At 42.1% G+C, this 18,592-nt stretch overlaps 1 protein-coding gene across 2 annotated transcripts in view; it reads left to right on the plus strand.

Annotated features, from left to right (window-relative positions):
* COL5A1 (collagen type V alpha 1 chain) overlaps positions 1-18,592 on the plus strand; it is a 248,943-nt gene that overhangs the window by 46,595 nt on the left and 183,756 nt on the right. For both annotated transcript variants that reach the window (XM_073313982.2, XM_073313983.2), the window contains exon 2: positions 10,235-10,402. In XM_073313982.2, the coding sequence (XP_073170083.1) occupies positions 10,235-10,402 (168 nt within the window). The remainder of the gene's footprint in view (positions 1-10,234; positions 10,403-18,592) is intronic.

Raw genomic sequence — 18,592 nt, forward strand, 5'->3', positions numbered from 1 at the left:
TTAAGCAGAAATATAGTTTGTCTTTTACTAAACACTCCCTGTGTGCCCTGTTTGTAAGCAGCTAGCGTCTTAGCGTGGGTAAACTGCTAGTAGCTGTGAGTACTCAGGGAATCCCAGTGAGAGTCTCAGCTCTTCTCTGTTGCTAAATGGGCACTGTTTTATTTCAGAAATTAAACTAGCCTGAAATTATTTTAAGAGTTCCTTATAGAACTGAGACTGTTTAGATGCAGGTCATGATTGTGGTATTGCCAGCTCTTGTGATTATATCCCGAGTCTCATGACATTTGGTGTTTTTTCTTAAAGCCCCTGCTCCTGGAGTCATGTGCTCATCTCAGCTTTCATTAAAAAAGAAAAAGTAACTTTCTAGCCCTCATGGATGGAGAAAAGTTTGAAAATGTGACCCCTAAAAGTTCAAGAAGGCAAATAAACTGCCCAGAATGCATTACTATGGGCTTAAAAATCCTGGGATTTAAAAATAATTCATGATTTTTGAGCACCTGGGGTTGGCCTTACTGGTATTGTATGCTGCTGCAGTGCAGTTTATACAGGAAAACTGATTCATAGGGGTGACTACAGGTAGGGTTTGAGTGGAAAACGAGGAAAAGGAAAAAGCCAGTGCCAGTAAATGGCACCATGTAAAGCAACGAAAAAGCAACTGGAAATTACGTCAATCAGTAGCATCTCAGAGCGACAATAATTTAAGTGTTAAATTCAGTCATGAGTCTCAGATATAACTGCTTTCCTTGGGGGATAGGCATCTGGGGGCATTATGTATCTGAATTCAATGCCTAGAAAAATAAAGGGAGAGAGAATTGTATACTGGTTTGTTACTGGTAGATTTGTCATTTTTCAGACAGTGGACTCAGCTCCCTATAAGTAGTTTATAAGTGATTTATGTGTTCTAGCACTTGGTAAAAAGGCCCGTCAAAGTTCATAGCTTTAAGTAATAACAAATATTACAGGTAAAAATATTGTTTGCTGGGAGTTTCAAAGGGCTCTAGGGCCCATCTCCCACTGAATTTCAATAGAGTTTAACTCCCATAGTGTCCTGTGAAAATTACATTTACCTCTGTTTCCAAACTGATTCTGATTTGCTAATCTCACTTTCTCCAGCTATTGGCTACAGGCACTGCAGTGTTGATGGTCAGAGACATAAAAAGAACTGGGAAATGTCCATGCAAATTTGGGCTTGATGGGATGACATTTCTTAGTGGAAACACCAGTTTTAGAGAGCATACAAATACCAAAAAATGCCACACAGTTTCCTCAAATGCAGTGAGAAGAGGGATTATTACAAGCGAAATGGGGCATAAGATAAGATGCTTCCACAAATAAAGACATAAATCGGACAGTCCAGTTCTGATCTCAGTTAGACTAACATAAATCAGGAGTGCTTTCACTGATGTATGGGAGATCAGGACCATGCCTAGAGAGAGAGCTGTGTCTAGCTGAGATGGGTGGATGAAATTAGAATCTGTGGGCTCATTCAGGCTTCCCCCCGAACTTGAACTGAACCTGTTTTGAGAACCAATATGCATTTCAATGACTATTTACCCCTATTATTTTTCATGTACACAAACGGCAATTGTGCTTCTAGGCTGTGTCTGGGCCCAAAAAGTTTGGTGGAAGAGGGGAAACTGTAAAGGTGTCCTAGGATTAGGAAGGTCTTTTCTCTCAAGATTTCCAGCACAGATTTGCAGGGACCCAAGAGAGCTGGATAGATTGGATCAGCATCCAGACTGTGTGGTCATTAGCCAAACCTAGACTGCAGATCACTAGCGTCTATGTCTCTCGCGATAAATGAGCAGCGATGAAAGCCATTGGATCAAATCTTGAAGTCCTAACACAGCTTTTCCTCAGTTCTTACTTTGGCAAAGCTCCCACTGACTTCAGATCTAAATGTACTGATTTTTAGATTGTAAGCTGCCTGGGGCAAGAACTGTCTTTTTGTTCTGTGTATGTATAGCACCTGGCACAAAGAAATCAGTGACTGGGGCTCCTAAGTGCTACTGCAATAGAAATAAATAATAATAATTTCCTAGGTTCAGGCTCAGAGTAGAATCATCAGCATTTAATTTATTGTTAATATCTTACTCCTTGTCCCCTTGTTACATGCACAGGCCTGCAATTATCTGAGCTCAGCTAGGTGTGTGCAGCTAACTGAATGGCATTCACTGTCATAGCTAAACCAGGGTTCTGTTAGAGTTTTAGTCTATATTTTGCTCCTTGACTTCCAATGTGTAATGCCAATGAAAAAATCCCTTGTTATTGCATATGTCCAGAAGGATCAGAATTACATTTTCCCTGCCTAAAATTATATTTACAGTACAGTCAAGGAGGGGGAAAGGTTGGTATTAACAACCCAAATGTGTTGGGCATGGTGTTTACATCCAGTCGTGTGAATTCATAATGTTCCAATTTTCACCTTCAGACTTCTAATGATACTTTGGTTTCCTTTATAGTTCATTATAGGCTCTTTTGTGATCAGCCTTGAAGCACCGCTACCAAGTTGCATCTGGTGGTTTTGCAGTATTACAGGGGATTACTGTCCACCAGGGGTGGGGCAGGTAATGCAAACCTCTTGCATTTTGGCTGGAGTCTGTGTTCCGACCACCGGCCCAGAAGTCAAAGGACTCCGCTCCCATAATGTTTGGCATCAACACTGCTTGATTTTCTTAAATAATCTTGTTTAAAAGGGCATTGTGTGCATTTGTGTGTCTGCAGCCCGAAGAATGGATTTAACTAATTTAATAGTAGCTCCTTCTAACCCCAGGTTTAGCAGGTAATTAACTCAGGAAGGTTGGCCTTGTGGTTAAGGCCCTGGCCTGGGACCTGGGAAAGTTGTTTTATTCCTACCTCTGTCACAGTGTGAACTTGGGCAAGTCACGCAGTCTCTCTTTGCCTGATTTCCCCACAGGTAAAAATAGGGAAATAATACGTCCTTTGTCTGCCCCCTCTAGAAGCTCTTTGGTGCAGGACTGTCTCTACAACATCTTGTACAATGGGGCCCTGATCTCAGCTGGACCCTGAAAGACGCTACCGTAATACAAAGTAATAATTATAACAATAAGAAAAGGAGCACTTTTGGCACCTTAGAGACTAACCAATTTATCTGAGCATGAGCTTTCGTGAGCTATAGCTCGCCTCATCGGATGCATCTTCTCTCATTCACGCCTGTTTTTAAACCAAAGCCAGTGTAACTCCCTCAGCATTCAGTAGAGTTACTCCTGATTTACACTGATTTAAGAGCGCAAAGAAGCTGGATATATTTCTGCTCTTTGAATCCTCTTGCCTGATCTGGGTATGTTTACCGCCCTTTTAAAGTACTTGTGAAAACGGGTAGATTTTAGGACCAAAGCTCGGTTGTCAGTTTTGTTGGCCAGTCTTGCTGCATCTTGATGGAAAGGATGATCTTGTGTTTAATGTTGCATAGTAATGTTATTCATGAAGAAGCAAGCAAAAAAAGAGAGACCATTTAGAAGACAGTAGCTAATTCACTTCGAAAATCAAGGCCAATCTCAGTGCCACAGTCCAGTCACCATCCTTCTGCCTCTGGTTCCATCGCAGATTTTGCCATGCTTCTGGGTTTCTCAGTTTTGTTTACAGTGGGCCCCAAAAGCCCAGTGAAATAAAATTATTGGTTCGCTGATGTTGAAGGACGCTGTGTCTGGGTGAAAATCACCCCTGTGCAGAGAGGTAGCATTAGGCTTATATACGCCTTATATCAAGGGATTGAGTGACATGCAAGTGGTCCATAGGCCCTTGTGCTGCCCCTCAACATGGCATGAATTTCGTCCTCTGTGTGCTGCTTTCAGATATTAGAACCAAGAACAAAGTGAACTGCAACAGAATTGCATTGAGTGATATGGTTCCAATCACCATACATCTCTGGACCCTGGTGTAACTATTGGAGTCAGTGGAATTACACCAAAGGTAATTTTGTTCCATTATTTTTAGTCACACCATGTACTTTGAACCTGAAAATACAATGAGTAACTTTTTTTCTCTTTGCACTGACTCCTTCTGCATGGTGCAAAACACCCTCACGCTGTTGTTTGTAATAAAAAGACAAGATATTAAAAAATAAAATAAATCAGTTTGTTTCTAAGAGCGGAGTAGTGCTATCCTAGGAATAGTTCTGACCTTTCATATTTAATATTGTTCAGTCTTGCCCCTTTAATATTTTTTTAACTCCTATGGAGAGACAGTATCTTCATTACAGGAAGATCATAGGATCATAGATCTCTGGCCCATCAGCAGGGATCCCAGACCTGGCACCAAAATGATTTCCCCTGGTGCCCACATGAATTGTGAAGGATCCACCTCTCCCCTATGGCCAGCAATTCCACATAGTAACTCAGACCCCCAAACTAATAAGGTTTCACCAGAAATAGAAGATCATAGGTGCCCATTATGGGTTCTGCTGCCTCTCTTACATAGTAACCTAGGGAACAAAGATAGTGTACAGTGACATCCTTAGGAAGCTACCTAGGATGTAAGATGGTACCGTAGGCTTTATGAGTGCAAGGAGAGGCATGTTTAAACCATACAGTAATTCTTGTAAGAGTCTTCGTCCTATATAGGAAATATGCCCTACTAAAAGATCATGGGCTTGATTTTACCTTTGGTATTGGTGCAGGTACTCTCTGTCGCTCAATTTATATACAGCATCTAGTACAATGGAGGTCTTCATCTTGGTTGGAGTCTTACTTCTGTAACACACATAATAACACAATAATGTAGAGCTCATTAACTACTGGGGGACTTTGACGTTCTCATCGAATGATGAACAGATGTCTGTGTATAGTTAATTCATCCCAGAATGGTGGTATTCAACAATCAGTCAAAGGGAATTTTCATGGTCCCTGTTTCAAAGGAAATCCATTTTTGATTAGCATGTTAAAGGCACATGTCATGTTTAACTTGGATGGTGCCCATTGCCTTGCTTTCTTGTTATATTTAATTTTATCTAGTAATGGTCCAGATATCCTTGAATGCCTTCCAGCTGATGAAAAATCATGTCGGTGCGTGCACTCCTAGCAAATAGGCCGCAAGCATGAACTTTTGATGAAAGCAATCGTGATGGCTGGTTATAGAACCTTTCATTTACTCCAGACACCGCTTCTCGTTGGTAGTGTCATTTTTAAAGGCAATTGAAAGGAAGGATGGTCTTATGGTTAAAGTTCTGGACTGGGAGATCTGAGTGCTAAAGACTCCTTGTACAACCTTGGCAAGTCACTTCATTTTCCACGTCCGTCCCCCAATTGTGAAGTGGGCTTAATCCTGCCTTTTTCTCACCCTTGGTCTGTTTTGTCTACTTCGACTGGAACCTTTTTGAGGAGGGTCTGCTTCTCCCTATGGGTCTGTACCATGCCTGGAGCATTGCAGCCACTGGAAGCTCCTTTAACAACCCATAGCATTAGCAAGAATGATTGGTGCAATGTTCTCTGGCACAGCAAGTCTCCTTCACAATTTATATGCATAATGATTGGCACTTAGGGCCTTGCGAACATAAATGATTTGAGCCTCACAACAGCCTTTTGAGGCAGGTCAGTTTTAGCATCTCCATTTTACAGATGAGGATAGAAAAGTAGATATTGATCTGAGCCAATCACCTTTTTGTGCACACTGGAGAACCTGATATGCTATATTCAAACCCTGGGATTGCCACATATGAGTCCCTTTGAAAATGTACACAGCGGGGAAAAGGTGTTAATTGTCAGTTTTGCACTTTCCATTTGCCGTAATATTCAAGTCACCAAACTGGCTGATATATCACAGAAATCAGTGTTACTTGAAACGTTGGTTGCTGTTTGATTAAGAAATGACTGCAGACTGAATTGTTCCTAGCAGGAAACCAATCAACTTAGGCCAGTGGATTAATTAAAAAATCACAGTGGAAACCTCCTGTTTCCAGTTCGGCTCCTGGAGATGACTTGTTCTCATTGGAGGTAATGGCACCTTTTAAAGATATTTACACTTGCTCCAGATGGCCTTTTAGAGTATCCATTATTTTGCAGCTATTTCATATCTGTTGTGGATGATATATCAGCCCCTCTGCTGCTGTCTTTCCTGGGCAGCGCAGCACACAAATTGTTTTCCCTAGTCAGTCTGGGAAGTTAGTAAAGAAGCAGAAAGAGCCACAGGGTATGTCTGGGTGTCCAGCAGCCTCAAAAAAGAATCCACTTTGTATTCATTACAGCCAAGTGCTACCTCTTCTCTACTGCAAGGAACATTACACAGCGTAGATGTGCTTTTCTGTGGTGTATTTTTTTTTTTTTAGGCTCTTCTCTTTTACATCCTCAAAAATACTAGGAACTCATGGATGGTTCAGAATATTTCTGGGCTTAATGAAGATGGTCCCCTAATGGTAAATGTCAGTATTCTGAAACAGTGTAAGGTACCTCCCACCATTGCTCATCCCTCGGTCTAATTTAGGCATTTTGTTGAGTACTCCTCAGAGTTTTATCTAGATGCTTTCATGGCATTCCAGGCTTGGATACAGCAGAAACTGGTGGAATAATATTTTCAGGTGGTGAAAACCCTGAAAAGGTTTTTTTTTTCTAGTGTACTGTACATTAAGGGTCTATTTGTCAATAGTTTTATTCAGAATTAATAAATGATTACTAGATATTAACAAGCATACTACAGGCAGGAGTAGGGTGTGTTATACAGATGGGTATAAGCACATCAGTAGAGAAGGTGTTATAGACTGATAGATAAAGTTGGTGTTATAGGCTACCTGTATGTTATAAGCAACTGGTTGGACTCTATAAATCTATAACAGTTGATAAAATGATTTTTGAAAATGTAATCATGAATTAACCCTTTATAAATGACTTATAAATGTAAGCTTCAAATAATATGTGATTTCCACCCAACCCCCTGTAATTTATTTATTTCTGAAAGGAGGAAGAGGGTGTGGGGGTTTTCTATTTATTTGTCATTTTCATCTTGTGTACTGCTCTGAAGCATGGACATAATTTATATGTATAACCTCTGATACCAGAAACATGGGAGTCTAATTTCTGTCTGGGAATGAAAAAATTATTTAACAATTTATGTAGTCTGTAAGTGTTAGCTTATCTTATTCATTCATAACTGGTATATGTTCCATTTAAAAGACTTCTTTGTCAATCTCTTATCATTTATCTGTGTATTTATTTTGTTCAAATTCTCAAAGTGGTAACCACAGATTATAAAATAGGCTTGATCTTGGTATAAGGTGCATTTTTTTTCTCTCTCTCTCTCTCTCCCTCCCTTTTCCCCCCTTTGAAAGTATTTCCCATACTTTATTTCTCCGTGTCTCTAATGTTGGGAGATCTGTCTTCTTCCAGAAAAGGAGCTATCGCACATCAGGCTGCTGGTAGTAATTGTATTATCATTGGATCCTTCCCTGAGCTGATAACAAGTTGGCACTCTTAGCCACATATATCACACTGCAACACTGTTTCAAAATGTCTGTGGATGCTGGGTGCCAGTTTGCTAGAGGTCATTGCTTAAGATGTCAATATCAAGCAAGCTAGCTGATATTTGGTTGCGTCCTTGAGGGTTGAATAAAATATTTCCTCTGGGAAAATAATTTGCTATGAGAATAAAATTGAAATATACTGTCTTGGCAAGGCTAAATAAGGCTGTCAAGCCGAGATTGCTCTGGGTATTGCCAAATCTTTGCTGAGGTGGGTGGTTCATCTTTTTGACAGCTCTTGGCTCAGAGTATTGGGTCAAAATTCACGACAATTTATTATAAATGTTTATGGTCCGTTTTGGTGAATCCAGTTTGCTTTGGAAATGCCATCTCTGCTGCTGATGGGAAACATGCCGGATTAGCCAGTTAATGGTATGCGTTAGGCATGCTATGTCACTGGTGTTTTAGAGATTTAACATCTGGATGCAAACTGACCCCCAATTAGCAAGGACTGATAGCTCTGAGTGTAATATAGAATCCTTCCATTAGCGATTTTTTTCAAGATTTTTAGCTAAAGCAAATGCTAAGAAGGATGTGATCCTAATGAGATATGGTAAAAAGGCCTGCTGGGGCATTACACCTTTTGCTTCATGTTGTTAGCAGGAATGATTCCATTGCTTATTCTGATGCATTATTGCACACAAGACTATAGGCAGTGAATTCCACTGAAGATTGTGCTCCAGACTGTTTTATCTGGAAATGAGAAAGCCTTTATCCCACTGTCGTTTATGCTTTTTGTGCGGTATGCGCACTTGCTGCAGTCTGCCTTCCCTGCCTGAACTGCATAGCTTTCTCTGAATTCACAATTGAAGTGGCAGGCTCCATGCTGGGGGAGAGAAGCAAGAAATGAGCTTTTCCAGCATAGACAGTAATTGGACATTCCTTGTCTTGTAATGCTCAGGTCCTTTCTATTAATTACAATAATTGTATAATAGTAGCCAGAGGGGATTGATGTGCAGAGGTCAGGGCATGTCGTTACTGTAGGGCCTGTGGTGAGACCTGATTAAGAGAGCGAATTTTATGGTGTTCTTGACTTAAGTGTGTGGTCAGACACAAGGCTGAAATTCCATTGCCTTCAGACATCGAAAATGTTCACTATTGCTACTACTACTCAAAACCCACTGTCTGGAGGTTCCTTTGGAGCTGTACAAAGCATGGGACAGGATTTCCAAGAGCACTCAGCATTCGCCTGTCTGCTCTCATTGAAAGCAAGGAGAGTCATGCCATTGACTTCAGCTGGCGTGGAAGTAGGCTGGTGTTGTGCACATTTGAAATTTCCACCCATTGTGCTTTCACTTTGCATTGCTTTCTGCAAGCTGTCTTTACATGGCGAGGTTTTCATCCCTGAGTTTCTTTGAACCAAAGCTTGCAGTACACTTGTACACATAGAGGATCTTTATTAGCTTATAACAAAGGATCAAGAACCTGAGATTTGCTGCTGACGATACAGCATGTCTTTTTCACCCTATAAAATCTAGACACACCCAACTCCTGGGTAAGGATTCTGGGTGATGTAGTCCAACAAGCATTTCTTGTACTATACTTAAAAAGACCACTAGAAGGTTGTCAAAACACTGTGTGCACATATTTCAGTTTAACAAAAGTTAACCAAAAACTTCATCTGAAACCAAGTTTTGCCTGACCTGACTAACTCAAAACCAAAAGTTTTGCAGGTCTGGACAAACCTGGCTTGAGTTTCAGGTTTCTTAACCTAATCTAAAACTCCATGAGTGTTGCCTGGTTTAAATTGTTACAGAAATGTGCACAGCTCCAGTGTCACAATTCTCGCTAAATGAACGTGATTGTGCTCAGTACAGTAGCACCTGTAGACGTTTTCAGGCTACATTTGCAAGACTATAGCAGGGTTCAAAAATAACTAGATAACTTCATGGAGGATAGGCCAATCAATGGCTATTAGCCAGGATGGGCAGGGATGGTGTCCCTGGCCTCTGTTTGCCAGAAGCTGGGAATGAGCGACCGGGAAAGGATCACTTGATGATGACCTGTTCTGTTCATTCCTTCTGGGGCACCTGGCATTGGCTGCTACCATCGGAAGACATGATACTGGCTAGGTGGACCTAGTGTGGCCATTCTTATGCTGGTTTTGTTGGGTGCTAAGTCATAACAGTGGGAAGACAAATACATCATTCTAGGAGAGAGAGTGATGGCTGGAATCTCTGGGGGTCCCTGTGCTCTATCACTGGAGGGGAGGGCGGAGGTTTTGGCAAGGAGAGAGATGAACCAGAGAGGAGTTAGCCCTGGAGGGATGAGTCACTCAGTTGGACCAAGGCTGTGGAGACCACTCCAGGCATTTGGCATCCAGCTTCAAGCTGACATTGGGAGCGGTCTGTCTCCAGATTTGAAGATGCACAGAATATGCATTCGAGTGATACCACAGACGTACAGTGCAGACAGCTCTTTAGGTTCTACAGTACCTGACCGGAACTCTTTTCTACCACGACCAGTTAATACACTGAAGCCTGATTATTGATAAGCCCATTATCCTAACTAGTGTGAATGTAGATGCTATTCTTATACATGTATAAATGCCTAAACTATTCCTCTCTGCAGTGAATTAGCATCTCAAACCAGCAGCTTGTTATTCTAATTTTGCAGATAGCATTAGCAATGTATTTGCTATACAATTATTAGAAAAAAATCTGTTGTGGTTTAAAACGATTATTGATGATTAGTATTATTATAATGGATCTTTGCAAACATGGATACTTTTGCCTGCTAATTCTGGTTTCTCCTCTTTTCTTGCAGCTGAACCTGCAGATCTCTTGAAGGTATTAGATTTTCATAATTTACCTGATGGTATCACTAAAACAACAGGTTTTTGCACAAGCAGAAGATCTTCAAAAGGTGCAGATGTTGCTTTTCGAGTAACAAAAGATGCTCAGCTCAGTGCACCAACAAAGCAGTTATATCCTGGTAAGTGTAACCTTTTGATTTGGGACTGCCTACAAAACTATCTGATCTTTTCCCCCACGTTCTGGAATTGCACTTGAAACAATGCATGGTTTTTTCATTTTGTGTGTGTTTGGAAGGGAAATAGTCTACTATTTTGGGGAGATACAGACTGTCTAATCATCTAATAATGTTAAAATAACTACACTCATTTTTTCCTCACTTCATCTGAACAGGGGTGCTACATTATCCAGCGAACATGCAAACATGGGCTAATTACATCTGTTCCCATCTCCGTTAACAAGCTGGTGTTTCTCATTATCTCAGGGTGGTATCCAGTTGTGAACAGAGACTTGGAAGGTGCAAACATTAAATCAGAATACCCCCCCGTGAGTCCCAGTTCTTATTGGAAGAAATGTTTAAATTTTAATCAGAATCTTCTTATAAAAAGAAAACGGCATTACCCCCCATAAATCCAGTGAGTAGCAGGGTGCTCATTAAAAACCAGCTACACTTCTGACACATTTTAAATTTTGCATTAGGTGATGAAGCATTCATTACATTTCAAAAACAAAAATTTCTGTAATCTGAGAGCATGTGGTCTTTGCTTTAAAGAAAAATGGGCTAATGAATTAGGGCCGAAACTGTCTAGCTAAAGTACTTATATGGGCCAATTTCCTGTAGTATCTGAGTGCCTCACAGCCGTGAGTGTATTTATCCCCACAACACCCACACGAGTGAGGGAAGTGCTAGTATCCACATTCTACACATGGGAAATGGAGGCACAGAGAGAGCAAGTGCCTACAACTTCTTAAGTTCATATAGGAAGTCTGTGATGAATCAGGGAATTGAACTCATGTCTCCTGTGTCCGGGACGTGCATGGTACGCACAGTGGTTGGAGCAGGAGTCATGCCTGATGGTCAGAGCAAGAACTGGTAGCCAGGAGTTGGAGCCCAGGGTTAGAAGTGGAGTCAGAGGCCAGTTGTCAGAACCAAGGGTGAGTGCCAAAGTCAGTGGTCAGGAATTGGAGCTCAGGGTCAGAACTGGGTTACGTGGAGTGACAAGGCAGGAGCAGGACTGGAACAAAGCTGGGAACAAGCAGGCACAGGAGTTATCACAGCCATGGGCAGATGCTTTGAGCAGCTGCTGAACTGGTGCTGGGCTTGAGAGTTGGTCTGCTGCCTCCTCCAACAAGTCAGGTGGGGTAGCCAATTGGGCAGCCTACTGCAGGCCAGCGGTGCTCCTCAGGTTGCCCAGAGACTGGCTCTGCTGCAGGTCCTGATTCCTGACATCCTGAGCCCCAGGCTAGCAGCCTAACTGCTGGATCAGTCGTCTTCTGTATAGTGAAGCCTTTTCTCCGGTTTTACTGAGTCCTTACTCCGACCAAATTCTCATTCATGTCAGAGGTTGAATCTGGAATTGCCAGGGATCAATTTAGCCCGCTGTGTTTATCTTGGCTTGTATAAAGGGTGTCATGTGGATTTCAGCGGCAGATGGGCTAAATAGCAGCATGAACATTAACGCAATCATCCGCTGAGAAATACATCTTCCTTGCATAAAGCCTAACAACGAGTAGGAGGGAAAGTGTGTCTGTGTGGGAGCATGTACATATGCAGTGGAATCCTTAATCCAAGGAGACCGATACATACATCCTTCAAAAAGTTTGTAAAAGATTTGATACAAAATCCACTAGCTAAATCAATGGCAACATGGGATGCCACTACCAGTCCTTTTAAATGAAGATGCTAGTTCTATCACACCCAATATTTCACTGGTCTAAATGCAAGCCAGTCCTATTGGTGTGACTGTCACTCATGTCCTGTAGAGCTGGATTTGCTTGATAGCAAACTCTAAAATGATATTGGGAATTCTGTTATTATTCTCATATGACAGAATGCAGGGCTCACTGGTGAATAAGGGATTAACTGGAGTTTAACTTCCACCTTGTCTTGCACAAGAACTGGGGAGCAAAAAGTGCCTGGGTACCGGAAAGAGGGCAGAGGATGTCTTTTAGGGGTTGGAGTCTACACCCAGGGTCAGCAATGGGGAGCTGTTCTGTTTACCTAAGGTCTGATCCAAAGCTTCTTATTGCTTCTTAAAGCTTCCAAAGAATCCTTATTGCTTCTATTAAGCTCTTGTTAAAAGAGAAACACTATCCATTGATGAAAAGACCTTGCTGACTGCATCTAAGTTATTCCCCTTCGAACCTCACTGTAATCATTCCATCCGCTCATGCCTCTGTACTCCTGTCTTCATAACAATATTGTGGTGAGTGGCTGAATGTGGGGATATTGGCCTTGCCCTCTTTAATTGCTGTGGAACATATCCAGAAGTCCTTCACTCAATTGCTACTTAGCTGTTACTCATGGAAAGTCCCACTGAAGTCAGTGGAACGTTTTCCTGAATAAGGAACGAGTAAAAGCTAAAGAAGGGCTCTATGGATATTTTGGGGCTTATCAGAATTTGATTTTTTTAAAAATAATTTTGGTGGATGTTTATTTTAAAGCATTTTTTCCAATTTGTGTTGACTTAAATTTTCAGAGTTGTAGGGCCAATGGGGACAGGGGGCGGGGAGGTCAGACCATAAATTATTTAATAAGAGTAGACATTGAAATTAAAAAATTTAAAGCTGTATAACCATTAAAACACAATGTCAAAATATACAAAGTTAATATCCTTAAAACAAACCCTCATAAGTTCTCAAGCAGTATTTTTGTTACTTTGCCTATCTGTAAATTTCGATTATTGATGGAAATACTTTTTCATCGGTTTGCGTGTGTATGGTGGAATGGATGTTTATTGACATTTACTGATAAAATCTAATTCTTCCAAGCCTAAATATTTTCAAGCCAAGAAATGCAATGTCATCGCCAGTCTGGAATAATGTAAAATGTTTTCCCTAGCTGTGGACATTGTATCCAAGAGCCACATTCAAAGGACACTTTTCTAGTGTGCATAATAGCTTGCTCTAACCCCTGCACAGTGGGTTTTGGCTTTCATAGGTTTTCATGCTGTGCAATTCAAGTGGCACTTTCAGAGACTCTGGGCTTAAGCAGGTGAACGGGATCTTCTGGGCAGTGAATGCACATGGCCAATGCAGCAAAGGGATTGAATAATGCAATTCCTGGCCTGTTAATACAATTTTCTCTTGTCCTAAGGAGAGATTTTGATATCCTGGTGGAGTCCTTTATATTTCCCCACCACACTATAATCCTTTTCACCTACCCTCCTCTCATTCTTGTTTTTCATCCACCATCCTTCTTAGCTGATAAGACCTGGAGGGTATTTCCTTGGCATCCACCAATGCAGCTCTTCAGTCACTTGAAGGGCTGGCTCCCACTCAAGGACATACTAACGTCCCCATCTCTCTCTCCAAAGGCTTCCTTTTGTCTGTTGCAGGGAAAGAGAGGTTAAGAACTGGGTCTCCTGGATACTGTTCCAGAGCACCATGACTCCATGCCAGCATCTTCCCTCTGATCTAGGAGTTGTCTCAAATCAGCCCCATAACTAGATATGACTTTAGGTGCCCCCAGCAAATGAGTGAGAGGAAATATAAAGACAATGAAGTAATTGTAGAGCAATTTACCATGGGAAATGAGGTTTTTGTGATTTCATGTTACTAAATGGGTGGGTGTGGGTAAAAACCTTTAAAACATAGCTTTCCCCTTCCGCTCTAAAGGGCTCTAGGCAAACAGGTAATATTTTGTGCTAATTAGAAGTTTGTGTTTTTTTAAGCCGGTAATTTTATGGGCTTTCCATTCTGCGTCTGTAGTTACAGCCAACAAAGCAGATTTATTTTTTAAAGTGCATTTGTGCTTTTAAACCCACAAGAGCGAGGAGATCTGCTGAGGTGATCTTTCCCCAGCTCCCTAAATAAATTCTTCAACTTCCTTGCAAAACCATTTTTCTTCCAACCTCATGCGAGTGCAAGAAAGACAGAGGGAGACATAGTCTTTCAACAGCAGCAACAAAAATGTAGTAATTTGCATTCCTGTTGCAAACTTAACATTCTCTGCATTATTTGTGCACATATATTTAAGGGTGAAACACCCTAGATGATAGCCAGGACATTTCCTCTAGGAGGAAAATGAACCACACCAGAAAAATCCAGGGTCCCCTCAGACGCACTAATAGCAAAGGATTAAATTGGGCCTTTAAAGAACCATTCTACTCTGAAAGGTGATGAGAGAAATGGTATCTTCTTATGCAACAGATCTGGTACTTGGGGGTATCCAGAGTTGGATCTGCTGATTTTGGTGACACAGAATAAGTTCGGCCTGCTTTTTAATCTGTTAAGCCCCACAGAGCCAGCAGGGCTAAGAGAAAGTGAGCAAGTGGAGGGAGGGATAGCTCAGTTGCGGGGAGGGATAGCTCAGTGGTTTGAGCATTGGCCTGCTAAACCCAGGGTTTTGAGTTCAATCCTTGAGGGGGCCAGTTAGGGATCTGGGGCAGAAAATTGGGGATTGGTCCTATTTTGAGCAGGGGGTTGGACTAGATGACCTCCTGAGGTCCCTTCCAATCCTGGTATTCTATGATTCCATGTTTTCCTTCCTTCCAGGTTAATCAGCAGAGTTCTTTACTAGGATCCAGTTAGTTACACCTCTGCAAACTCCTTGGGGAACTTCCCAGGTATCACCGAGGCTATATTTAGAAGACTATGAGATTGAACAGTTGTCACTTAAAGGTCTACTTTGGCCTTAATTACTGACCATGACTTCTGAGAAGGAAAGAACCCAGTCCAACTCCACAGGCTCAAGTCTGGTGGTTGTAAAAAGATATTTTTCTTCGTTATCGGACTGCATTTGACACCGATATCGTGAGGGAGAGGGAGGGGAAGAAAGGAAGGAATCTCCAGTGTTTAGTGTTTACAGCCACTCTGTTTCTTTTCAGTGCTCATGCACCAGTGTTAAGGGACAGCCATATGGGATCAGGGGACATGGATGTTAGGTGGAGGCAAAGTACCCTAACAGGCATTCACAGACCTATTATGCCTTGTTCCAAACGCCAGGCTGCCGTGGTGGAATGTGGATCTGTTCTGGTCCCGGAAAGTGAAATGCCAGAGCATGCCGAAGAGGCCGTCGCCGAACTACTCGCTGGCAACTAATTGTTCCAGCCCGGAGATGGCTGAGTGCAGAGGAATAATCTGTGCCTCACTTGTGCCCATCCCCCACTCCTTCCCCCTTCAATGGCCTTTGAAAAGAGCTGTTGAAGATCAGGGATATTTCAATGGACATTGCCCCATCTGTACAACGGTTTGTTCTCATGCGGTTGCTTGGACAGCACACAGGCTACCATGTGTGCATCCCCATCATGTTCTGTCCTGTGCCAAATCCGGCACGTTATGAGGGAAGGTGCCTATGAGGGATAGGTGTCTGCTGATGCTGTCCAGCCATTGGGTTTTAGGTCTTTTGGGGCTGAGGGACGTTCATTTTTCCATCCTGCTTTCATTGGGTCAATGATTCTCACAGGGCAGTGGGATCAGGTGACCGTATCACCTAAGGGCGGTTGGACAATAATTTGAGAGAGTGGGACCTGTTTACTTAAAAAACGGTTACCTTCGTTTGCCTTGGGTGGTCTGAAATCTGTAAAATGGGGACATTAATACTTAGTTTTGGCGTGCTGCCAAAAGCAATTTATAATGGTCTGAGCTAGAGTGGCACTCAGCCTTAAGGGGATATTGATACAATGGGCAAAATTCATTACTGGTGTAATTCCCTTTATTGGAGAGATGGGTGCTCAACACCTTTCAGCATGAGCATTGCTGAAAATGTAGAATGGTGTATAAAGGCGTGTCCCAGAGCCTATTGAAGTCAAGGCGTGTCTTTCCATTTATTGCAATAGAATTTGGATCACGCCCTACGTGTTATTTTGTTATTAGTTTTATTGCATTCTGAATGTAACCCCCTCCACATATCATTGGGTAGCCTGGATCATTTCTAACCATGACAGTAAATGCATTGTTACTTTGCCAGGGTAACAGAGCAATAACAGAGTCATGTCAACCATAATTTATCAATGATGGTTATTTGAGCTGAGAAACCCACATTGCCATGGAGACATTTTAATAATAATCATAATAATACAAAGTAAATTAAAAGCAGCTTTTTAATGAGTTGGCAAGTCATTGAGGTTGAAAAGTTCTGTACGGAGGATTCATAATGAAATTCTCCATTTTTATGGATCATTTTGGATGTGACATATTTTACATAAAAGACCCCAAATTGTTCTCCATAATTGTAAGCAGGAACATGTCTGCATTTGATTTGAAACAGCAGTGATAGGAGTATACAGGCAGAAGGAAAGGGACAGCATAAGTCATCCTAGGGAAGGGACAGTTATCACATACCTTCATTTCTGGGACCATGTCTTAGCTAACGTAAGTGTGGGAACTGAGATCAAGCACTGGGCTTGGTTCTCCACTCTGTAACAGTGGTTTTACATTAGTGTAATTTCACTAAAGTCAGTGAGGTTAGGCTGGCATAAAACCAACGTAACAGTGCAGGGAAACAACTTCCTATCTACAGCTAGGTACTTTTAGGGAAAACTATCTCCTGGTCCATATCCACAGCTGGTGTAATTTGGGTGCAACACCCTTGATTTCAATGCCGCTGCACCCCTTTACATCAGGTGAGGATCTGGCCCCATATTCTTTGTTGAGTTGCTTTTCAAGATTCTGATCAGTGGTATCCACTTGCAGCGGTATTACCAAAAGGATTGATGTTCCTGAGCTGAGCCAGATCCTCAGCTGGAATAAACTGCCCTTGTTCCAGTGAAGACACCAGCTGGGTGGACTTGGTGACACTCCTGTGCTGAACAGGACCATTTAAGTGCAGGGGGCAGACCTCTGCCTGGGGGCTGAATTTCATGTCATACCTTGCAGGACAGTAATTGTTTTCCTTTGTTACAGGCTGTTCTTTGTGGATTTGGTGGCTTTCTACTTACTCTTTTGTACTCTGATTATGGCTGAGCACCTAGAGTGGGGGTTAGGTGCTAAAGGAAATGAAAATGAATGAATGAAAGGAGTTTGATGCAAAGGAACTGGCAGATGCAAATTCCCCAGGACAGTGGAGAAAATTATCTGAGTGTCTCTTTCTCTTATGACAGGTTTCAGAGTGGTGGCCGTGTTAGTCATTATCAGCAAAAAGAACGAGGAGTACTTGTGGCACCTTAGAAACTAACACATTTATGCTCAAATAAATTTGTTAGTCTCCAAGGTGCCACAAGTACTCCTCGTTCTTTTCTCATATGACTTCCTTGCCTCTGCGCTCAACAAGCCCTGCTGTGGTCTGATACACTCCCCACACTTTGAATAAGGCCCACTGTAGCCTAACTAGGTCAAATCCCTCATTCAGCCCTGGGGCATCCTTTAAGAAAAGCCTACGGTGGGGAGGGAAACTTGTGTGAAGCTGCTGGACACTTGGGTTAACATTTTTTGTGGTTTAGATGGCTGTGAATTTACAGCTTAAAAAATTAGCCACAGGGCTATTACTTCCTCAGACACTGCCAGGTACTACACAGAGATGTTCACGTCACACACACGACACATCACAGCAACACCCTGTTCCATTCTGGCACTCCTTCACTTAAGATTTCCTCAGTGGATAGGAGCAAGAGGACAATTATGTCCTTCTTTGAAGGCTTTAGCCCGAGGGACAGATACCCTTGCAAGTGTTGTTATATTGTTAGAATACAACATGTTAAGATGACAGAAGTACACACATTTCAGCAGCCCCTATCTCGATAATAATCGGAAGAAGTGACACAAACCCTCCTTCAGTTAGCAACGCCCCCTACATATTGGAGGAATTAATTTTCGGAGGTGGACGTGGGTTTTGCAATTTGGATTCATCTGTAGAATCTGCAGTGCTGCTGATGGAGGGAGAGGCAGGAAACCAAACCAATTGGGATTTCAGATGCCATAAGGCGTATACATCTCTGGCAGTTAGAAAACTCCCATGTGCTGCCTTGCAGCCTTGGGTTAAATTGATCTGCAGTCTCTGAGGATGGAACACACACACCCCTGTCCAAATGACTGGATCAAGTCTATGTACCACTCCAGTCCCACTGAAGCCCTGTTTCCAGGGCTTAATTACAACATGGGCTTTGCAAGAATAAAGATGGGATCCCACAATATCATTGTGCTCGCTTTCCTGCCTGTAATCACACTTTAATCCCCATGTGCAGGAGGACATGGGCCACGGTATCCCTGTGGA

Source organism: Lepidochelys kempii, chromosome 16 (assembly GCF_965140285.1).
Source record: "Lepidochelys kempii isolate rLepKem1 chromosome 16, rLepKem1.hap1, whole genome shotgun sequence".
Classification (NCBI taxonomy): domain Eukaryota; kingdom Metazoa; phylum Chordata; order Testudines; family Cheloniidae; genus Lepidochelys; species Lepidochelys kempii.